General features: G+C 35.3%; 1 protein-coding gene across 17 annotated transcripts in view; it reads right to left on the minus strand.

The window, feature by feature from the left end:
- Positions 1-20,256, minus strand: part of PCDH15 (protocadherin related 15) — a 634,897-nt gene that overhangs the window by 354,851 nt on the left and 259,790 nt on the right. For 16 of the 17 annotated variants that reach the window (XM_045568054.1, XM_045568051.1, XM_045568050.1 and 13 more), the window contains one exon: positions 10,264-10,374. The exons of the other annotated variant lie outside the window; for it this stretch is intronic. In XM_045568054.1, coding sequence (XP_045424010.1) covers positions 10,264-10,374 — 111 coding nt within the window. The remainder of the gene's footprint in view (positions 1-10,263; positions 10,375-20,256) is intronic. 17 annotated transcript variants of the gene reach the window in all.

Below are 20,256 nucleotides of genomic sequence, written 5' to 3' on the forward strand. Positions count from 1 at the left end.
TTAGATTTACAGAAAAATTGGGAAATAGTACAGAGAGTTCCCATATAACCTAAGTCTACTTTCCCCTGTTCTTAACATCTTACATTAATATGGCACATGTGTTACAGTTAATGAACCCATATCGATATGACCAAGCTGATCTTAGCGGTCCCCTCAGCTATGGTAAACTTCATAATGTCTTCTTCCTGCTTTTGGGCCCCTGACCTCCTTCTCACCTGGCCTTTACAGAATCCAGAAGACTTAACTATAAAGGTCCCTCCCCTTCCTCTTCTGAGAGCATTTACTTTAGGAGCCTTGTCATTGTAAATTCTTTCTCTTCTCCTTTGAGACTTAAATCTTTTAAAAATCCTCTTGTCACTTTTACATCCCAGGACTGCCTTTCTCTTTTATTTTATTTATTTATTTATTTATTTCAGGATATTATGGGGGTACAGACATTTTGGTTACATGTTATGACTTTGACACACCCAATCCATGATTTGAGGCGTGTCTTTTCCCCCCTACAACGCTCACCCCGTCCATTACCATTAGTTGTGAGTTTGCCCACCCCCAAGCCCCCAATCCTTGAAGAATATTACTACTGTGTCAGCACCATAGTGTTGATCAGTTAGTGCCAATTTGATGGCAAGTACATGTGGTGCTTATTCTTCCATTCTTGTGATACCTCACTTCGGAGGATGGGCTCAAGTTCTATCCAGGAAAATATAAGAGGTGCTAGATCATTGTCATTTTTTATAATTGAGTAATATTCCATTGTATACATATACCAAATTTTATTAATCCACTCATGAATTCACGGACACTTGGGTTGTTTCCACATCCTTGCAATAGTGAATTGTGCCTGCCTTTTTCAAAGACCTGGGAACCATCTCTTTGAAATGTAATGGTCAAGGGAGATAGAGCTTCTATCTCCCAGTTTCTGTGGGAGGAGAGGAGCCTAACTTTACCTTGGGAAGCTTAGTACAAGTTCTAAAACTACCTCCTGTCATGAAGAGTCAAGAAAGTTTACTTTTCCTTTGGAAAGGACAATTAATGAACACCAATGGCCCTGGATTCTCCCACACTCACACCTACCCCAGCTCTAAACAACTCTCTCGCCCTTCTTGTCAGCAGAGTTGAGTTCAGACTGCATTCTGGTCCCTCTTCGCTATTGCAATAGCCTTGAATCAAGTTTTTCTTGCCTGTTTATGTCTAGTGCAATTTTGCTACGACAATACATTGCTATTAACAAAAATCCATAATTTATTCAGATTTCCCTAGTTTTTATTTAATGTCTGTTTTCTTTTCCGGGGTCCCAAACAGGATCCCACTTTATATTTAGCCACAATATCTCCTCAGGCTCCTTTTGGCTGTGACAATTTCTCAGACTTCCTTTGTTTTTGATGACCCAGAAAATTTTTACTACTAGTCAGATATTTTGCAGAGTGTTCCTCAATAAGTGTTTGTCTGGTGTTTCTCTCAAGATTAGACTTAGGTTATATGATTTAGGGAGGAAAACCACAGAGGACAAGTGCCATTTTAATCACATTACAGCAAGAATATATATTAACATGACATATCACTGATGTTAGCATTGAACACCTGGCTCAGGTTGTGTTTGGTTTCTTTGTTGTTAAGTTATTTTCTTTTTCCCCTTTCCATTTTTTTTTTGAAGGAAATCACTATGGCCAGCCCACACTTAAGTAATGGGTGGTAGTTTCATTAAAAATTTACATTGTTTATATTTATGTAAAGAATATTTGGCATGAGGACACAAAAAGAAACATTAGGCCTAAGTCATTTCCATCCAGAACATCTGCTGTTGAGGGTGATGATGTTAGTTCATCATTCATTGTGGTAGAATCTGGAAATGTTTTTACTCTCACAGTATTTCGTTATTATCTTGAAGAATTATTATGTTTTTCTGTCTCTTTAGATTTCTATTTTTTTCAACTTAAAAGAGTAATTGTAATTGGATGCATGTTCAGCAAAAGACTATTCACAATCGGCTTTTGCCAAAAGGTGGCAAAAGCCCACATATCCATTAATGAGCGAATGGATAAACAGACTATGTTATATACAAACAATGGCATAGTACTCAGGCATAAAAAGGAATGAAGTACTGATATATACTACAGCATGGATGAACCTCCAAAACTTGATAAAAAAAAGAAACCGAACAGAAAGTCACATATGGTATGATTCCATTTATATGAAATATTTATAAGAGGTAAATCCATAAAATAGTACACAAATCAATAGCTACAAGGAGCTAGGGGAGGGGAAATGGGAAGCAACTGCTTAATGGATGCCAGCTCTTTCTGGAGTGATGAAGATGGTTGGGTACTAGACAGAGGTGGTGCTACACAACACTGTGAATGTACCAAATGCCACTGAATTATTCACTTTAAAATGGTTAATTTTATGTTATATTAATTTACCTCAATTTTTCAAAGAAATTATAGTAAAAGACTGGCATTTTATTTCATTTTTCTCATAAAATGTCTTCATGTGTGACAGTTACCAGACATTAATATTTGCCTGTCAATTTTTTAAAAATCCCACTGTCTTAAACTTCGGGTATTACTGGATTCTAGTTATGCTTTTTCCCAATCTGGTTGCTCAAGAGAGGTTGTAAAGAAATGCATGTAGGTAATGTCTTAGACAGCAGAAATCTCTATAGGTAGAATTTTGCAAATAACAGTGTGGTTCTAGTATTCTGTGATTTTTTTGATCCATTATAAGATAAAGTGTGATCATATTATGCCCACCCCCCAAAAAAAAAGCCAAAGTGACGTTTACATTTCAAAGTGTGGGGACATATTCAGATCTCCAGAGATAATATTAAGATTATTTTAAACTAAAGACATTTGAGATTCAACAGACAGAAAGAAGCCTTATCTGAACTTCTTTTAGCTCACTAAAAGCAAATACTTTTGGGAATGAAGCTACCATGAATCCCCTCTCCCAGGGAAAGTTATGGGAATGAAGAAAAAACTGGAGAAGACCATTCCCACCTACATAAAGAAACATCACACACTTTTGTTCCCCTAGAAACCCATTTGTTCTTCCCTTAGGTGCCTCGTCCCACTCATATATTACATATATAAACCTCCTTTAGCTGTTTAGGGAGCCATTTCTTCTGTGTGATCCAATATGTACATCAATATCTGGTACAACTGAAAGTATAATAGGAACAGAAAGTGACATGGGAGATAATTTTGGTGGCTCACAAATGAACTTTCTAAATTATACTTAAAGTGTATTACTTTTGAACATATAGAAAAATCTTCATTTCAGATATGTGTAGGGGTTTATTTTAAATTTTATAAAAATACAACTAGGTCATCAAACCTGCCATTTTAAAATTATGATTCTGCACAGCCAAAGAAATAGTCATGAAAATAAACAGACAGCCTACAGAATGGGAAAAAATTTTCGCATACTACACATCAGATAAAAGACTGATAACAAGAATCTATTTAGAACTCAGGAAAATCAGCAGGAAAAAATCAAACAATCCTATCAAAAAATGGGCAAAGGACATGAATAGAAATTTTTCAAAAGAAGACATAAGAATGGCCAAAAAACATATCAAAAAATGCTCAACATCCCTAATCATCAGGGAAATGCAAATCAAAACCACAATGAGATACCACTTAACTCCGGTGAGAATGGCCTTTATCAAAAAATCCCAAAACAACACATGTTGGCGTGGATGCGGAGAGACAGGAACACTCATACACTGCTGGTGGGAATGCAAACTAGTGCAACCCCTATGGAAAGCAATATGGAGATACCTTAAACAGATTCAAGTAGACCTACCATTTGATCCAGCAATCCCATTATTGGGCATATACCCAGAAGAACAAAAGTCATTCTTTAACAAAAACACCTGTACCCGAATGTTTATAGCAGCACAATTTACAATCGCAAGGATGTGGAAACAACCCAAGTGCCCATCAATCCACGAATGGATTAGTAAACTGTGGTATATGTATACCATGGAGTACTACTCAGCTATAAGAAATAACAATGATACGACATCTCTTTGGTTCTCCTGGAGAGAGCTGGAACCCATTATACTAAGTGAAGTATCCAAAGAATGGAAAAACAAGCATCACATGTACTCACCAGAAAACTGGTTTCCCTGATCATCACCTAAATGTACATCAGGGAAGGATACCAATTGGATATCAGACTGGGATGGGGGGTGGGGGGGAGGGGATGGGTGTATGCCCACATGATGAGTGCGTTGCACACCCTCTGGGGAATGGTCATGCTTGAAGGTGCAGACCCGGGGAGGTGGGGGGGGGAGGGGATGGAGGTATGACTACATGATGAGTGCCAGGTGCACTGTCGGGAGAATGAGAACGGACGCGCTTGGGACTCTGACTCGGGGGGATGGGTGGGACATGGAAAATGTATATAACCTAAACTTATGTACCCCCATGATGAGCTGAAATAAAAAAAATATATAAAAAAAAAAAAAAAAAAAAAAAAAAAAAAAATAAAATTATGATTACTTAGGATGAAGTCAAGATTTAAGACTGAATCAATCTAAATTAAATTTAAGAAAAATATTAAATAAGTATTTAATGCAGCATATATATATAATTGATATATATATATATATATATATATATATTCCCAGAGGCAATGTTTCTATATTTCCATACCAGTCAGCCTTATTCCTTATATTATAACTAAATCACTGTAATAGAAAAATTTGAATGTTTTCTATATAAAGTCTTTTAGTCTATCAGCATCAAACCTCTCACTATTATCTACTTCTTTGGGTCATTGTCACTACTCCATAGAATGCATACAGGTGCATAAAAGAACGTATATAGATACCAAAATATATAATGGAGGCTTTTATCTCACATTGGAGAAAGATATTGCTTACAAAGTTTTGATTTATAAATTTGTATTTTTAACTGGGAAAAAAAATAAACCTCTGGAGAATCTACTATGAGCAGAAAAGAGAGCTCTAACAATGAAAAATACCAACATAGTTCCCACACATGTGGGAATTCCCCACAATTTGTCACCTATATATAACATAAAAGATGATATGAAATAGGTCTCACGTACACTCATAACTTGTGAGCCCATGAAAGTGATACTAATTAATGATGCCCTTCTCCCAGTTTGGATTCAGACTTGATCATAAAACTGATCTTAAAAAATCCCTTGGCAATTAAGATCAAAACCAAAATAAAAACCAAAAAAAAAAACACATTCACATCCTTTCATTCTTTCTAGTAATATAGTACTGCTCAACACTGTTCTGCATAAAGAAAATAATATTCTAAATTGCTGGTGGTAAAAATACAACATAATATTTACATAAATGTTTTATATGGTTTCATTGTTTGCTTTTTCATTCATTGCTATGTGAGAATCCAATAGATAATAAACTCTATCAAGAAGATTTCATTCCTTCTCTCTAATTTTTCTTCTACATTCTCTTCTTTCTGTTTTAGAAAAATAAGATAATATTTTAAATTTTTAAGTATTTGAAAATAAAAAAAACATATTTCATTAACTTAGGAAATTGTGGCTGCAATTGGCATGCAAGAATATATTTTTAAAAAGTTTTTCAAACTCAACTGCTACTATGGACTAAGTTGTGTGCACCCCCCGCGAAAAAAAAGTCATATGATGAAACCCTAGCACCTAATGTGACTATATTTGGAGAAAGGGTTTATCGGGAGGTAATTAAGAGTATATGTCATAATAAGGATGGGGCCCTGATAAAATAAGATCAGTGCCCTTAATATCATGCGTGTGTGTGCTCTCTCTCTCTCTCTCTCATTTACTACTCCCCTGCCCCCCAACACACACACTGAAACACAGGGGAAAGGCAAAGTGAGGTCAAAAGAGAAGGCTGCCATCTACCAGCCAGGAAGAGAGCCTTCACCAGAAAGAGACCCTGCTGGAGCTTGATCGGGAATTCCTAGCCTCCATATTTGTGAGAAAATAAATTTCTATTGGTTAAGCCATTCTGTCTTTAGTGTTTTGTTGAGGCAGCCTGAGAAGTTTAATACAACTGCTTAATTTATATTTTCTCAACATGCCTTATTATTTCACATATCATTTATATATTTCCTAACATTAAACATTTAGTAACATGAAAGCTTTAATTAGCTTCCATAAAAATGAATCACTAACAATTGTGAGTGGAGCTAAATGTAAGAAATTGCAAGTGACACAAAGAATAATCAATCTCATATAAAAACTGACATATGGGAGTTTAAAAGTATACACATATCTTCAACACAGAATCAAGAAAGCCATAAGGAATATTCAGCAGAGTGTGGAATTTAGAAGAGCTAGAGCATTTTGTCGATATTCACAGGGAGGTAGTATTCACCTGGTCCCTGAATCCTTAGTGTTTTTTTGTAAGGCTTCCAGCACCCTGGCTCCATAAAATGGCAATACACCTATTCAGAATCATAATGTAACATGGTGTCTGGCATATCAAAGACACCCCATTGCTTCTGAATGAATTATTTATTAAATGAGTTGAAATTTTCATCAATATATTGCAAGAAAGAACTAATACACACACACGCACACAAAAGATGTGTGCCTAGTAGAACTTCAAAAAAGGTACTTTGTATAGATAGCTCAGAGATACAATTGGTTATCACAATCCACTCTTTTTACAAAGCATATTTTTATAAAATTACAAATACTTCAACTGTGATAATTTTTTTTTCTATTTTTTTTTATTTCAGCTTATTATGGGGGTACAAAAGTTCAGGTTATATATATTGCCCATGTCCCACCCATCCCCCCAGTCAGAGCTTCATGTGTGTCCATTCCCCAGACAGTGCTCACTGCACTCATCATGTAGGTATACACCCATCCCCTCCCCCCACCCCCATCCCCCCAAGTTAGAACATTCAAGCATGACCAATTTCAAGGTAATAAAATACCTCAAATTGCTAGATGATAAGTAAGACTAATCCCTTCACCCAAGTTGGAAGGTTTTCTTGTAAAATAGTTTAATTGCCAACTATTCTTTGATCAAACTAGTGATACATGTGAATTTCTAATTTGTTTAGTACATGGTCTATATTTGGCAGTGTATTAAGTGAATAATGATTGTGTGGAGTAGAGCCACAGAAGGTGTGGATTCTAATAAATAATTATTTGAAATTATTTGAAACCTGGTTTTAAAATGAGTATGAGACAAATATGCTGATGTTCTGAATAATTTTTAAGCAATGTATAGGAGCCCTGAAATAGATTTCTAGCATTTAAAATATTCAGTGGTTTGTAGCTTAACAAAATGGCTAGAAGCACCCACCAGACTCACTCAGAGACACATATATTAAATACTACTTCATTACCTTATCAAGCATTTGCAGTAGAGAAAGAGAGAGAGAGGAAAAAAAATGGAACATAATTAAAGTTGCCCTGAGTCTTTTGACCCTGTCAGTTCCCTAAGACCATAGTGATGTTTGTCTTCTCACCAATGATAGATGGAATATCATGGAATGAAATTTTAAAAATCTATCCTAGTAACTTGATTCTCTTAGATTTCTTTTTTTGAAAAAGAGAACAGCAGCAATAAAATCGCCTTGGTCTAACTCATATTAGAAGTGGGGTCTTTATTTTTTTCTTGAAAGCATTTTTTTGTTTGAGACATTTACCTAATTTTCCTTAATTTTTATGCATACCAGTAGATAGAATAGTATCATCTTTCACAGTGCCACATGCTTACCTGTCTTTATTACTCAAACATTCTATAAATATTTGTTCCCTTAAACCATCAACCACCATCCTTCCATTTCACTCCCACTCCCCAGAAATCCCCAAGAAACTGGCAGAGCTAAAAAAACAAACAAAAAAAAAAAACGTGCTTTTAAAATGAACACTTATTCCACTATTGGCAGGAAGCAGAAGTGCGGGGAGGTCAGAATGGGGGTTATTTTTGAAAGGTTATTTACATAGGTTGAAATCTAAAAGTATAGAAAGTGATATTTACATATCCAAACCTACATATCTGCAATGCTTATACGCTTTCTTTGAATATTCGTGATCATTAAGTGAAAAGATGGAGCTAGGAAAAAATCATAATATTTCATTTTTAGGAATTATATCTTGTTATGGAAGAAAAGCAGAATCCTTTCTCTAGATTTTTATATGTGAGAAAATATAAAATAGCCCTGTTAGTCATAGGATAATTCAGAGATTATTCTTTCTATGATTCTAAATTAAATATAAACCGACCCTATCCTAACCCCAATCCTAAACCTAACCCTACCCTACCCTTAACCTTACCCTTACCCGAACCCTATCACTAACCCTAATCCCAACCCCAACACCAACCCCTAACCCTAACTCTAACCCTACCCCTACCCCTAACCCTACCCTAACCCTAACCCTAATACCTAACCCTAACCGTTATCCTACCCTCTGCTACCCTACCCCACACTAACCCTAAACCTAACCCATACCCTAACCCTAACCGTACCCCCAACCCTAAACCTACCCCAACCGCAACCCCAACCACAACCCTAACCGCAACCCTAACCCTAAACCTACGGTTACCCTTACCCTAACACTAACCCTAACCCCAACCCTATGCTACGCTACCCTAACCCTAACCCCAACCACAAACCCTAACCCTAACCCCCTAACCTTAACCCCTAACTGTAACCCTAACTCTAACACCAAGCCCTAACCTTAACCCTAACCCCTAACCCTAACCCTAACCCTACACCTAGCCTAACTCTACCCTAACCGTAACCCTAACCCTAGCCCTAGCCTGGGCAACAGAGGGAGACTATCTAAATAAATAAATAAATAAATAAATAAATAAAATTTACAGAATTACTGTGGTAAAATTATAGATATATGTTTGTATGTATATGAGTATGTATATGTATGTATATATTTTTACATGCATATACTATTAATCTTTGTATAAAACACTGTATTATTTTCCAGATTCTTACAACATATTGCATTCTCACATATGGTAGAGAAGGATGCCCATTTTTACTACATTATAAATATATAATTTACTTTAAAAAGTGGTTTGCTGGAGCTGAAAAGTCAGCTAAATATAAACCTGTTTTCTTCTGATGATTAAGAATTCTTGAATACCAAAGTGTCCTTAATAGTTTACTCCGGATAATTCAGTCAGCTCAGACATGCTTGAGGACCAGTTGAGAGTATGTTTTCCCAAGTCCACATTCAGTGACCTCATATTTGCAGCCACGGTGGGAGTATTTACTCAGGATAACAGTAATACAAAAGAGAGTTGGCTTTGAAGAAAATATACATGGGAAGAGATGAGTTTGATTTCTTTGTAATTTAGGGTAACATATCAAAATCGGAGTTTATAGTAATAGAACCTGTCGGATATTTCAACAAAAGGAAAATCCATTGATCTTTGTAATTCTCTGAACTTTCTTGTCTGGATTCCACTCCCCCATTTTTGTCTGAAAATTAATCATTCCTCCACTGGGTATCCACATTTGGAGTAAACAGCAGGGGCTATCACTTTGCAAATATTCTCAAGAAAACAAGTGACAGGTTTTCTAATGGGAGTCGTCAAAACTTGTTCAGCTTAATTAAAAATCATAACATGTACACATGGATAAAAAGATACCTTCCAACTACATGTAATTTGAGTGACTCCCTTGGCAAATCAGTTAAATCTTTGTATCATAAGCAAAACTGAGTAATGTTCAATAATTTGTGAAAAGATCCCCAATTAACCTTTTAGAGACTATCCACTTTAAAGTCAAAATTGATTGCTTATATTTTAACATACTTATTATTTCAGGAGAATATATTGGCTTTTCAATAACTGTACATGACTTACATTGTTGGTTTATATACCACTAATAAAATAATAAAAAGACAGAAATATAAAATAATAATTAGAAAGATATTTTAAATTTATGGATATCATTATCCTATATAAAGATACAGATATAAATTATATACTTATATTGATATTGGTATATACAAAACAGTAAATGATTAACAACCAGCCTGCATAGATAAGAAGCCCTGATTTATACCATTTGTGATTTTCAGAGTGATTTAATAGTTGAATAATACAGTGAATGGAAACAATACCAATCCATTCCATGCCCCATCTAGAAGGATATAATATATAAGTACCACTGAGGGCAGGGGTATCCTTTTAGGGACTGAGTCACACTGAGCACTCTAAGAGCATTAAATACATTCTGGAAGAGTTTTTTACTTCATAAGTTCACAGCAGAAATTTAAGAGAAATTGAATACTCACATTAGCTTGGATGATGACAAAGTAGCGAGTTTTATCTTCATAGTTGAGCCTCTTTCTTAACACTACATTTCCAGTCAACATTAGGGGAATTTCAAAGGTGTCATTGGATGTCTACAAATATTAAAGATACAGGTTTCAGATCATTTGAATATAAGATGAATTGGCACGATACTGATACTGTAGTTTAGTCCTCTTGAAAGTTATATATGGCATGCTTATCATCTGAAAATAGAATGAATATAAACTTCATATTTAATATTCTTATCATTTCTCAAAACGTTTCATTTTGAACAATGTGTTTTCCCAGAGTCCTTTGATAATGATAACCAGGAAACTTGTTTCCTGTCATAGTTTTTCATATATTATTAGGGTTATTCATCAAGAGCCTTGGAACACCTCTAAATCAATGTCGAGATGTCTGAAAATCTTCCCTGTTACCATATTACCTTTTCACTATTTTTTTAATACCAAAGAGTTCAAATATTACAATTTGTGATTTCTACATAATATTATTTTCCAACATTGGTGCCCATTGTGTATTTCAATTATTTTCAGGCATTAAATACAAATACAGTCATGAGCCACTTAAGAACAGGGATATGATATGAGAAACGTGTTGTTAGACAATTTTATTTGTTGTGCAAACATCACAAAGTATACTTACACAAACCAAGATGATAAAGCCAAGTACACACCTAGGCTATATGGTATACTCTATTGCTTCTATGCTACACACTTGTCCAACACATGACTGTGCTGAATACTGTAGGCAATTATAACACAATAGTAAGTATGTGTGTATCTAAACATAAAAAAGAAACAGTAAACATATGGCATTATAATCCTGTGAGGCCACCATCATATTTGCAGTCCATAGCCGACTGAAACATTATGTGGCACTTGACTGAACTTGACATAGTGTGTTATTGCAAAAAAAAAATATATATATATGTGGGTTATAGGTTAATTTTTTTTCAGGCTCCATAACTGCATAACTGCTGTTCATTAGTTTAGATCCCTACTCTGTCAGGAATGGAGTTTCTTCGTGGTAGCACTCAGGTCATAAGAGCAATCTCCGAAGTGCCTTCCAGTGCTATTTGCTCTAATATAAGCAGCCCTTAGTATAAATGTATTCACACTTTAAGAAAGTATAATTATAATATCAGTCTCTTATTCTTAAAAAGAGCTTACATCACTCTTGTATTTTTAATGCCATTTTAAAGACTGATGAAATAGTTTCTCAATAACTGCAACAAATCAGCTTTACTTCCAGCACTAAAATTGTTTTCTGTTTGTTTGGTTGTTTTGTGCAATTGTACTTGTGCTTGCACCCATGCTTGAGGACTTTGGGTGAAATACTTAACTTGGATCTACATTAGATTGCTGAGAAAGGAGGGGGAGGTGAAAGAGGAGGGGGAGGAGAAAGAGGAGGAGGAGGAAGAGAAAGAGGAGGAGGAGGAGGAGAAGAAAGACAAGGAGGGGGAGGAGCAGGAGGAGGAAGAAGGGAGAAGGGGAAAGAAGATAAAAGAAGAGTGTGTGTATGTGTGTTTGTGTGTGTGTTTACACTCACAACTCAGAGTAAGTGTATTCCTAAGAGTCAAATAGAAAGTGAAACTCAATAAGAAAACAGCTGATTCAAATCTCCTGTCTCAAACCCCTTTTGGGTGCAGACACACACACACACACACACACACACACACACAGACATGCTGTACACTGTATACAACTGACATATATTTTTAAATGATTCAGGTAATTGGCTTTGCAAATCTTTCTGGGATGCAGTCATTGAAAAGTAACAATTTTTTTATAGATACAGAAGATGTATTATGACTGATATTTACAACTAAAAACAGACAACTGACGTTTCCCTACATTTTTGCCTATTTAAACATTGCTCATATCTATGAGTGCAGCTCTCAATTATGGTAAGGGAGTGTATAAATGATTTAATATAAATATCTAAGTTGATTATGGGTAAAAAATTGCCACTTACACTGTTAAACATATCTTAATGTGCAATTATAGGGTCATTACATTTTAGTGACTGAACAACTATAGAAACATAAACTTTCCAGCATATATACGGAAGATACTGTAGGTTGCTTATCCTAAGTCCATCTCATCTCTGGACTCAGAACTCCAAATTAGCTCAAAAATCTAGTGGCTTTGTGCTTCAGAGGAGATTAAGCCTGTAAGCGGGATGAGTCTTGAATAGTCTAACCCAACCATGGTAATTCCATTCTCTTTACCAAGAATTATTTTGGAAATGTACATGTGATCCAATTCTGGGTAAAATGCAATAATTTCTCTTAATTGTAAAGAAAAACAGGTGTTATAGATGCTGCTGTCAGAATATAAAGCTTGAAACTTCAGCAGCCATTTTGAGATTATTAATGGAATTAATTTACAAAAAATAACTAACATTCTAAGGATGGTAGAGCATAAAATGAAAAGAACCTGGATCTACATTGTCTGTGAGAAGCTGAACAAATCCTGATATTACCCCATTTCTGAAAAACCTACTGTGAGAGATAACCAATGACCTTTTAAGTCATCTTTAATTGAGGTGGGGTTTTTTTGTTGTTGTTATCATCACTGTGTATTTTCTGCAGCTGAAAGCACTCTGATACAGGATTATCTTGTATCTCTGTTTCCTTGCACTGTAGGCCCTTCTGTTCTCCATACAGGCCATGGCTCTTCACACCTGATATTTGCTCTTATTTTCTCCTGCTTAAATATTCCATCACTCATTTCTCTGTGTAGTAAATTTTGTAAATCCTACTCAGTGAAGCCTTCTTTGCTAGCCTATTTAGAGTTAAGTCTTTGAAGTGATGTTATATTATTTTGTTCCAAATAACACATCATTTGTGTATTTTCTGTTTCACTTCACAGATTTCCCCAAGGGTTTCAGTCTATAATGTAGAAACACTTTATCCTTATATCTCTAGCAAAACAGCTCAATGTTTGTGATGCTTTTTCTTGTTGACAGTTTTCAGGAGACATTTGCAGAATTATTACGAACAATAGAATTACTATGTAGTGACTTTATTGCTCTTGAGAACACTTTTCAATTGAACTTAATTCTTATTATCTAAATCTGTCATTTATAGACAGCTTATATTTTCCACTTTATTAGGTATTTCATAAATACTTGTATTCCAAGAAACATAAGGACAATATTTACTTTATGACCAACACTACTTCTGAAATGTTGCATAGGGAAAGGTTCTGTATTAAAATTAACTAATTTATTTATTAATTTATTAATAATAAATTTATTAATTTATTAATTAAACAAGTATTTTTTTGTCTCTAAAACATAGAATGATAATCAAGAGAATTAGAAGCAAAGTGTGGCTGTATCATTAGACTATGCTTTCTTTTTCTCTACTAAAAAGATTAGATTATATAAGTAATTGCCCTGATCTAATAACATTTTTTTAAACAGCTAAATTTAGTAAGAAAACAGCAAGTTTTTTAAAAATTATTACATGATAAAGCCATGAGGGAATGGAACGATGATTCTCAAAAGTTTAGAAGGCATAAGGATCACCGATATGTATCATTTAGATTGCAGATTCCTAGCATCTATGTCCCCAAATTCCAGAAATTCTCAGGAGCAGTTATAACAAACCTACCAGGTGATTCTGATGCAGATGATTTAGGTTTCAGTTTGAGAAAGAGTGGACTAAGAGATTAGTCTAGGCATGACTGCACTCTTTCCCTACTATACATTTTCTTCCCCTCTTATCCTTAGTGCTTTGGTCCATCAACACAGCAGAAGAGTGTGGGGACTGAGCAAGAACCATTTCCTTAAGCAACTTTACATTTCTGAAGCAAGGTCATTGACCCCTTTCTGATAGTTTTGGATACTTCTCTTTAAAACACAAACTGGCACTGGTTTATTAGAGTGATGAGAATTTAAGTGCTAACCTCTACCTGCACTGTATTAATGAGGGAAATCCAATTATGGCTAAATCTTTTAATATAGGTCCCAAACATCTGGCCTCTATCAAGAAAGGTCCACTCACAACTTACTGGCAGTTCAGTGACTTAACAAATATCAGATAAAGGGCAATCCTTCTTCTAGTAAAGTAAAGATATAGGGCAGTTAAAGCAATTTAATCACTACTGGAAGGATGAGAAAAAGGTAAGAGGCAGGAGCAATGCCCACCCCACACACATACACATTCACATAGAAGGGAGAGAGAATGCATGTTGACACTCTAGCAACTCTGTGTTTCCCCAGGTGACTCTATCTCCTTGTAATCTTTTTTATTAATATCAGTGAAGGCGGGTTAATACCAGTTTGGATAAAATGACAGCACTCTGCAAGGAGGATTTGGGCCCCTCAGTAGAATTGCTCTGGAAATGGAATGTGGGGGAATTAGCACTATTTTTAATCATCTGGCCATTTACCATGTTTTAGGAGAAAGGAAAGATTCTGTACAACTTTTCATATCTATGTTATATTTATAAATATTGTTTGTGATATTCTCCAGCTGTAAGGACTATAAGTCTGGTTCAAGAGAATTTTTTTAAAGAATACACACACACACAAATATATATTTCCTGGTGACCTAAGGACAGAGGCTCAGCCCAAATGTGCCTTGCTGGGCCTGTAAGTGGGAAGTGCTGGGGATTTAGGTAACAAGGCTTCTTTCTCTGTCTCTAAGAGGCTAAAAATTTTCTCAACATTATTTTGTGACATCTTTTTAAAATCTCCCCTTATCCCTGTCTCTCTTTCTCTATTCCTCTCTCTTCTGGCTACCCCCATTTGCTCACTTTGAACAGGAGCTTGAACTGTGAGTTTATCTCTCAGTTCCAATAAGCAACATCAGCTTTGTCCTAATCAGTCTCTAGTCAGCCTTAAGCGTGTCTCTAAGCCAGGCTACCATCAGCTGCTGATCAATCTATGTCTTAGTTATCATTGGTTGGGTTTTTCCTCTCATCTAATTACCTGAAATGAAAAGTGGAGGACTAAGCAAGATCATGTGGTCCTTGTCCACTCATTAGGGATGGGGATTTGAGCAGGCATCATTGAATTTGTTCCCAGTAGAAAGTACCAACACTCTGATCATATTTTCCATTTTGTAAAGCTTTTTCCCTCCCCCACCACAAAAATAAAAACACGTATATGCACATTTAAGGATACATTAAAAATAGATGACCATACAGTTCATTTTACCTTGTTCTAACTAATTGCCCAGGAAATTGTATTTGGAAGTGCTTAGTTGGCTTCAGCAGCATGTATGTTTTAAAGTAAAAAGGTCACATAGACTTGGAAAGAAAAGATCAAGACTGAGGTACAAAGTTTAAACAAAGAACTTTATACAATTATTTAATTAAACATGAGTGTTCACTGTAAAATGAGAATATTGTGAATTTATGCAGGTATAAGGCTTTCAAGATATAATGTACCCTACAAAGCATTATTAAAGTGTAATATAACTTTCTTAGTAACCTACCTAGGAATAAACAATCACTGTTTTTACTTAGTTAGAAATATTTTAATAACAGCTGAAATTTGGACTTTGGCTTATATACAGAACTACTTCAGGATGGTGATTTGTTAAAAACCTTTTTCTTTTGAACTGTGGTTTTTAACTTCCTGACTCAGGAAATTCATATGTATTACATGCTTACACATTACAAAAGAAATTATGGCTCATATTTTCTCAATTCTCTCAAGTCTATAGGGAGTCAAACACATTACAAGAAAAGGACAATTTACTCAGGAGGCGCTGATGAAAGATGTTACCACCCACTGGGATGCTACTGTAATACCTCCAAGAAAGAAGTTGCCTATACATATTGCTTAAATGTCCTCATTGCTTTTCTGAGTGGCAATAGTAGTTAATAAAAATGTTGTGCTGCTGCTTCCTCAGTCCTCTAGAGACTGCTACAAGGAATATGTCATCAGTTTTCTTCTTATCACTTTAGGTCAAAATACTTAAAATGCTGAATAAACATCCCTCCAGTCTGACATTTAAAAAAAAAGATTAAGATAAGAAAAGTGATATGATAATTTATTGTGTAGATAATGTTATCAATCTTGCTAACAATGGGATTTAAAACATCAGAATAATACTTACTATATTTGCATTTTTCCATATAAGATGAACTCTCAAAAATGAAAGTTTTGCATAGCATGGGATGACAAATTCTGACCCATTTAAAAGAGTTTTTATACATTTTTTCCTTAACAATCTAATTAGTTCAATGTATTATGGACAGCTCTACTTTGCATTACCAAGAAGGTGTAAAATGAAATAGTATTTTATAATAACTGTGATGAGCATACTACACATTTCATAAAAACTAAACTCCCCTCATTAAAGGCCTGACAGTACACACTATCCAGTAGATACTCTCTACTTCTAAGTTCCAACAGATGATTCAACTGGTCCTTAATGAACAAAAGGTGATTGAATGACAAAATGGACCTACTGTTCAGATGAAACAAAACTGCCTCTTCTTGCCTTGAGTAAGAGTGGGACCTGGCAAAGATTCCTTGCTTGGCTAAACTTTAGTCAGGCTTCTGAATCTTCTCCTAGGACCATCTATGTACTTCCTTGTAAAATCCAATTTTAGCAAAGAACCCTGCTATGTCAGTTTAGCAAGAAACACCCCCCTCACCCAAATATCTGATCCCCCTTGATATCTGATCCAGTTCCTCATCCTCCACCATCCTACAGGTGACGTCTGATCACCCCTGCCTGTCCTCTGCAACAATCCTGTTAGGTTGGTTTAGCCAGAATCCCCCTTTTTCCTAATGTTTTCTTTCCCTTAGTAATTTTCCATCCACTGATCCCCACACTGATATTTGCTATAAATTCTGACTTTCCCAGGCTGTGTGCAGAGTTGAGCCCATCTCTTTCCCCAGTCACAAGTCTCCATTGTGGTGGTCCCTGTACATATCTTGATGGTCCTGAATAAGGTCTTTCTTACCATACTTTAACAAGAGTCATTTAATGATTTTTTTCTTTTAACAAATGTCTAGAAGATTTGCATAATACGGTATTTATTACACTTTTTTTCTAAATCTATCAGCCAAGAAAGTATAGGTTATCCTACAGGAACAAATACCTAAACTTTTATTCCTTCCTTACTATACATATTTACACATCTACATATTTACTGATTAACAAGTGGGCTATGTCTATTGTTGTCATTTGGGCATCCAGGCTACTGAATGTTTCACCTCAGTGTCTTTTTCTCCAACACAACAACAATGGGAGGGGATATGATGACTTGTACATTGGTTCTTTGAGCTCACATTTTATTAGTCAGAGCCAGTTAATTTCCTCCTCCCAAGAATGGTACACTGCCAGCATGCTCCAAAGAGAGGAAGAATAGAAAATTTTTGGCAAACAGCACAAATGCTTTTGCTTTAATTTGGGTCAATCAGTTCAGTAGCTCCTTATCTCTAAACTCACTTCTTTATTTTAGAAGATGATTTCAATTGCAATTTTAAAAAAATGATAAAAGGAAAGAAAAGCTCAATTCTAACTATTCTGATTTTATTCATAGATTAAATAAAGGAGCTTTGTAATGGTGAAGAGTTTGTAACATTTGGTTATAATTGAAATTTTATGATTTTGAATAGTAAAAATGCAGAATATGTCCTTACTGCACATTTCCTCGGAAATTGTTTTATCTGTATCATGAGGAAAACATAAGTAGGGTAATAAAGATGTTAATAAAGCAAATGGCCATCTTCAATTTACCCTATTTAAAGACTAGAATAGACCCTCATCTCTCCTATTTGTATAGTTTGTAAAAAAAAAGAAAGACTCAAAAATACTTTTACAAAGTAGGTCCTTTTAAATGACATTCAAAAATGACAATAACACTGCACATTATAATACATGTGGCAGACAGATTCTGAATTCCTGCCTCCAGATAAGTAACTCATAACTTTGTGTAATTCCCTAAGTGTGCCCAGAATCTCTGACTTGCTTCTAACCAATAGAATATGGCATAGGCTATATGCTGTCACTCCTGTGATTAGATTATGTCATATAAGACTGTCTTGCAGACAGACTAGCTTTAGGCACTCTCCTTGCAGGCATGATGAAATAAGCAGCTACGTTAACAAAGCCACGTGGCAAGGAATTGAGCGTAGCCTCTAAGAGTTGAAAGTAGCCTCTAGCCCAGAGATTGCAAGAAGCCAAGGCCCTGTGTCCTAGAACCATAAGGAAATTAATTCTGACAGCAATGTGAGTTTACTTGGAAGTGCACTCTTCTCTAGTCAAGCCTCCATATAAGAACTAATCTGATCAATCCCTTGATTGCAACCTTGTGAGACAGCCTATTTAGAAGGCCCACCTAAGCTGTGCATGGGCTATTAAACCACAGACACTGAGAAAAGTTTGTGATAATTTGTTATATAGCACTAGATAACCAATACTTTATGCTGTTCCCTAAGACTTGTCTGAAAGATTGGTGATAACATACAGTACTGGTAATTAATAACTGCTACATTTGTTGAGTCTTCAACTTAATAATATTAAGGTGATATTATATTTTGCCTTCTCTTATATTTTAAAAATGCATTAGCATGAGGGTACCTTCACATATGTTCTCGTATTGGAAAGCATTATTCTCTGTTTTTATAGAAAGAGATTGATAGATATCTCAGTTCCCAATGCTTTCTCCAGTTCTGCCTTTCTTATAGAGAAAACAACCTGAGTATATTTGAAATTTCAGTGTTTCTGGATAGAGGTGCCAGACTAGCTGACAGCATATCACTGCAGATCCATAGTCATGGATCTAATGAATGTGTGTTCCTTTGTTATTGTTGCTGAAATTCTGAAATGCTTCTATCATTGTTGCTGTTGCCCAATATTTAGGAAAACCAGCATGATTCAGAACTAAAAACGAGTTAAGAATGCTAGTCATCTAAAGATATATTGAAGAAAGGAACTCATTGGGAATTAATTATTCTACTTCTATATTACCAATTAACTCCTAATTGACCCAATCCTTCCAGAAAAAGCACCTATAAACTCTGGACAAAATACCAAAACAAACAAACAAAATCTGACATCCTCGAAGAGAGAACCAAAGCAGGCATATTCTAGAAGGAAATGGACACTCAAATGAGGCAAACAACACAGATGATTTTCCTGTTTTATGGCAGTTAGCCTAAAGGAGGGCTGACTTCAATACTATCAGTTAAAACTCTGATAGGAAGTCTGAAATCTTTCCGGCCTGAAGAGCCAGGGGGTAGATTTTGGGACCACTGAAACCGATGGAAAGTGAGGGAGGAATATTGAAAAGAGAAAGCTAGAAAGAGGGAGAACAAAATTCTACTTTTAAACTATGTCTAAATTTGTAGTTAATCTCTAAACTACACTTGTGTGGGGCAGACTACAGGCAGAATAACTAAGAAACAAATGTATACTGAACACAGATTTGAGCTGCATTCAAGAGAAACAATTTTCACTTTGAGTTTTACCAAGTTGTCTGCTAAAATTAAAAACCAAAAAACAAACAAAAAATTCCTCAGAGGAATGTAATAGAATCAAGAGTCTCTCCATAACATAACACTCACAATATCCGGTAGAGAGTCTAAAACAATTGATGTGATACACCTGGAAATATGATCTCTTTAGAAGAGGTGAGGAAATCCAGGAAGACCAGTGTTAGAACCAGCAGACAAAAACATTGAAACAGCTATTATAACTTTATCTGTGCTTAGGGATGTAAAAACAAATATGCTAACTGTAAATGAAATAATGGGGAATCTCAGCAAAACATACAAAGTATAAAAATATGGAAAGCTTAGACCTGAAGAATATCTGAAATAAAAAAAGACACTAAAACATCACTGGATAGGTTTAAAAACAGACAGAATGGAGATTGGCAGAGAATGTAATGACCCTGAATATAGATCAATAGAAAATATGCAGTTTGCAGACATGTGATAAAAATATATTGAAAATAATTGAACACAGCCCCAGAAACTGTGGAACAGCATCAAAA

Source organism: Lemur catta, chromosome 14 (genome assembly GCF_020740605.2).
Source record: "Lemur catta isolate mLemCat1 chromosome 14, mLemCat1.pri, whole genome shotgun sequence".
Classification (NCBI taxonomy): domain Eukaryota; kingdom Metazoa; phylum Chordata; class Mammalia; order Primates; family Lemuridae; genus Lemur; species Lemur catta.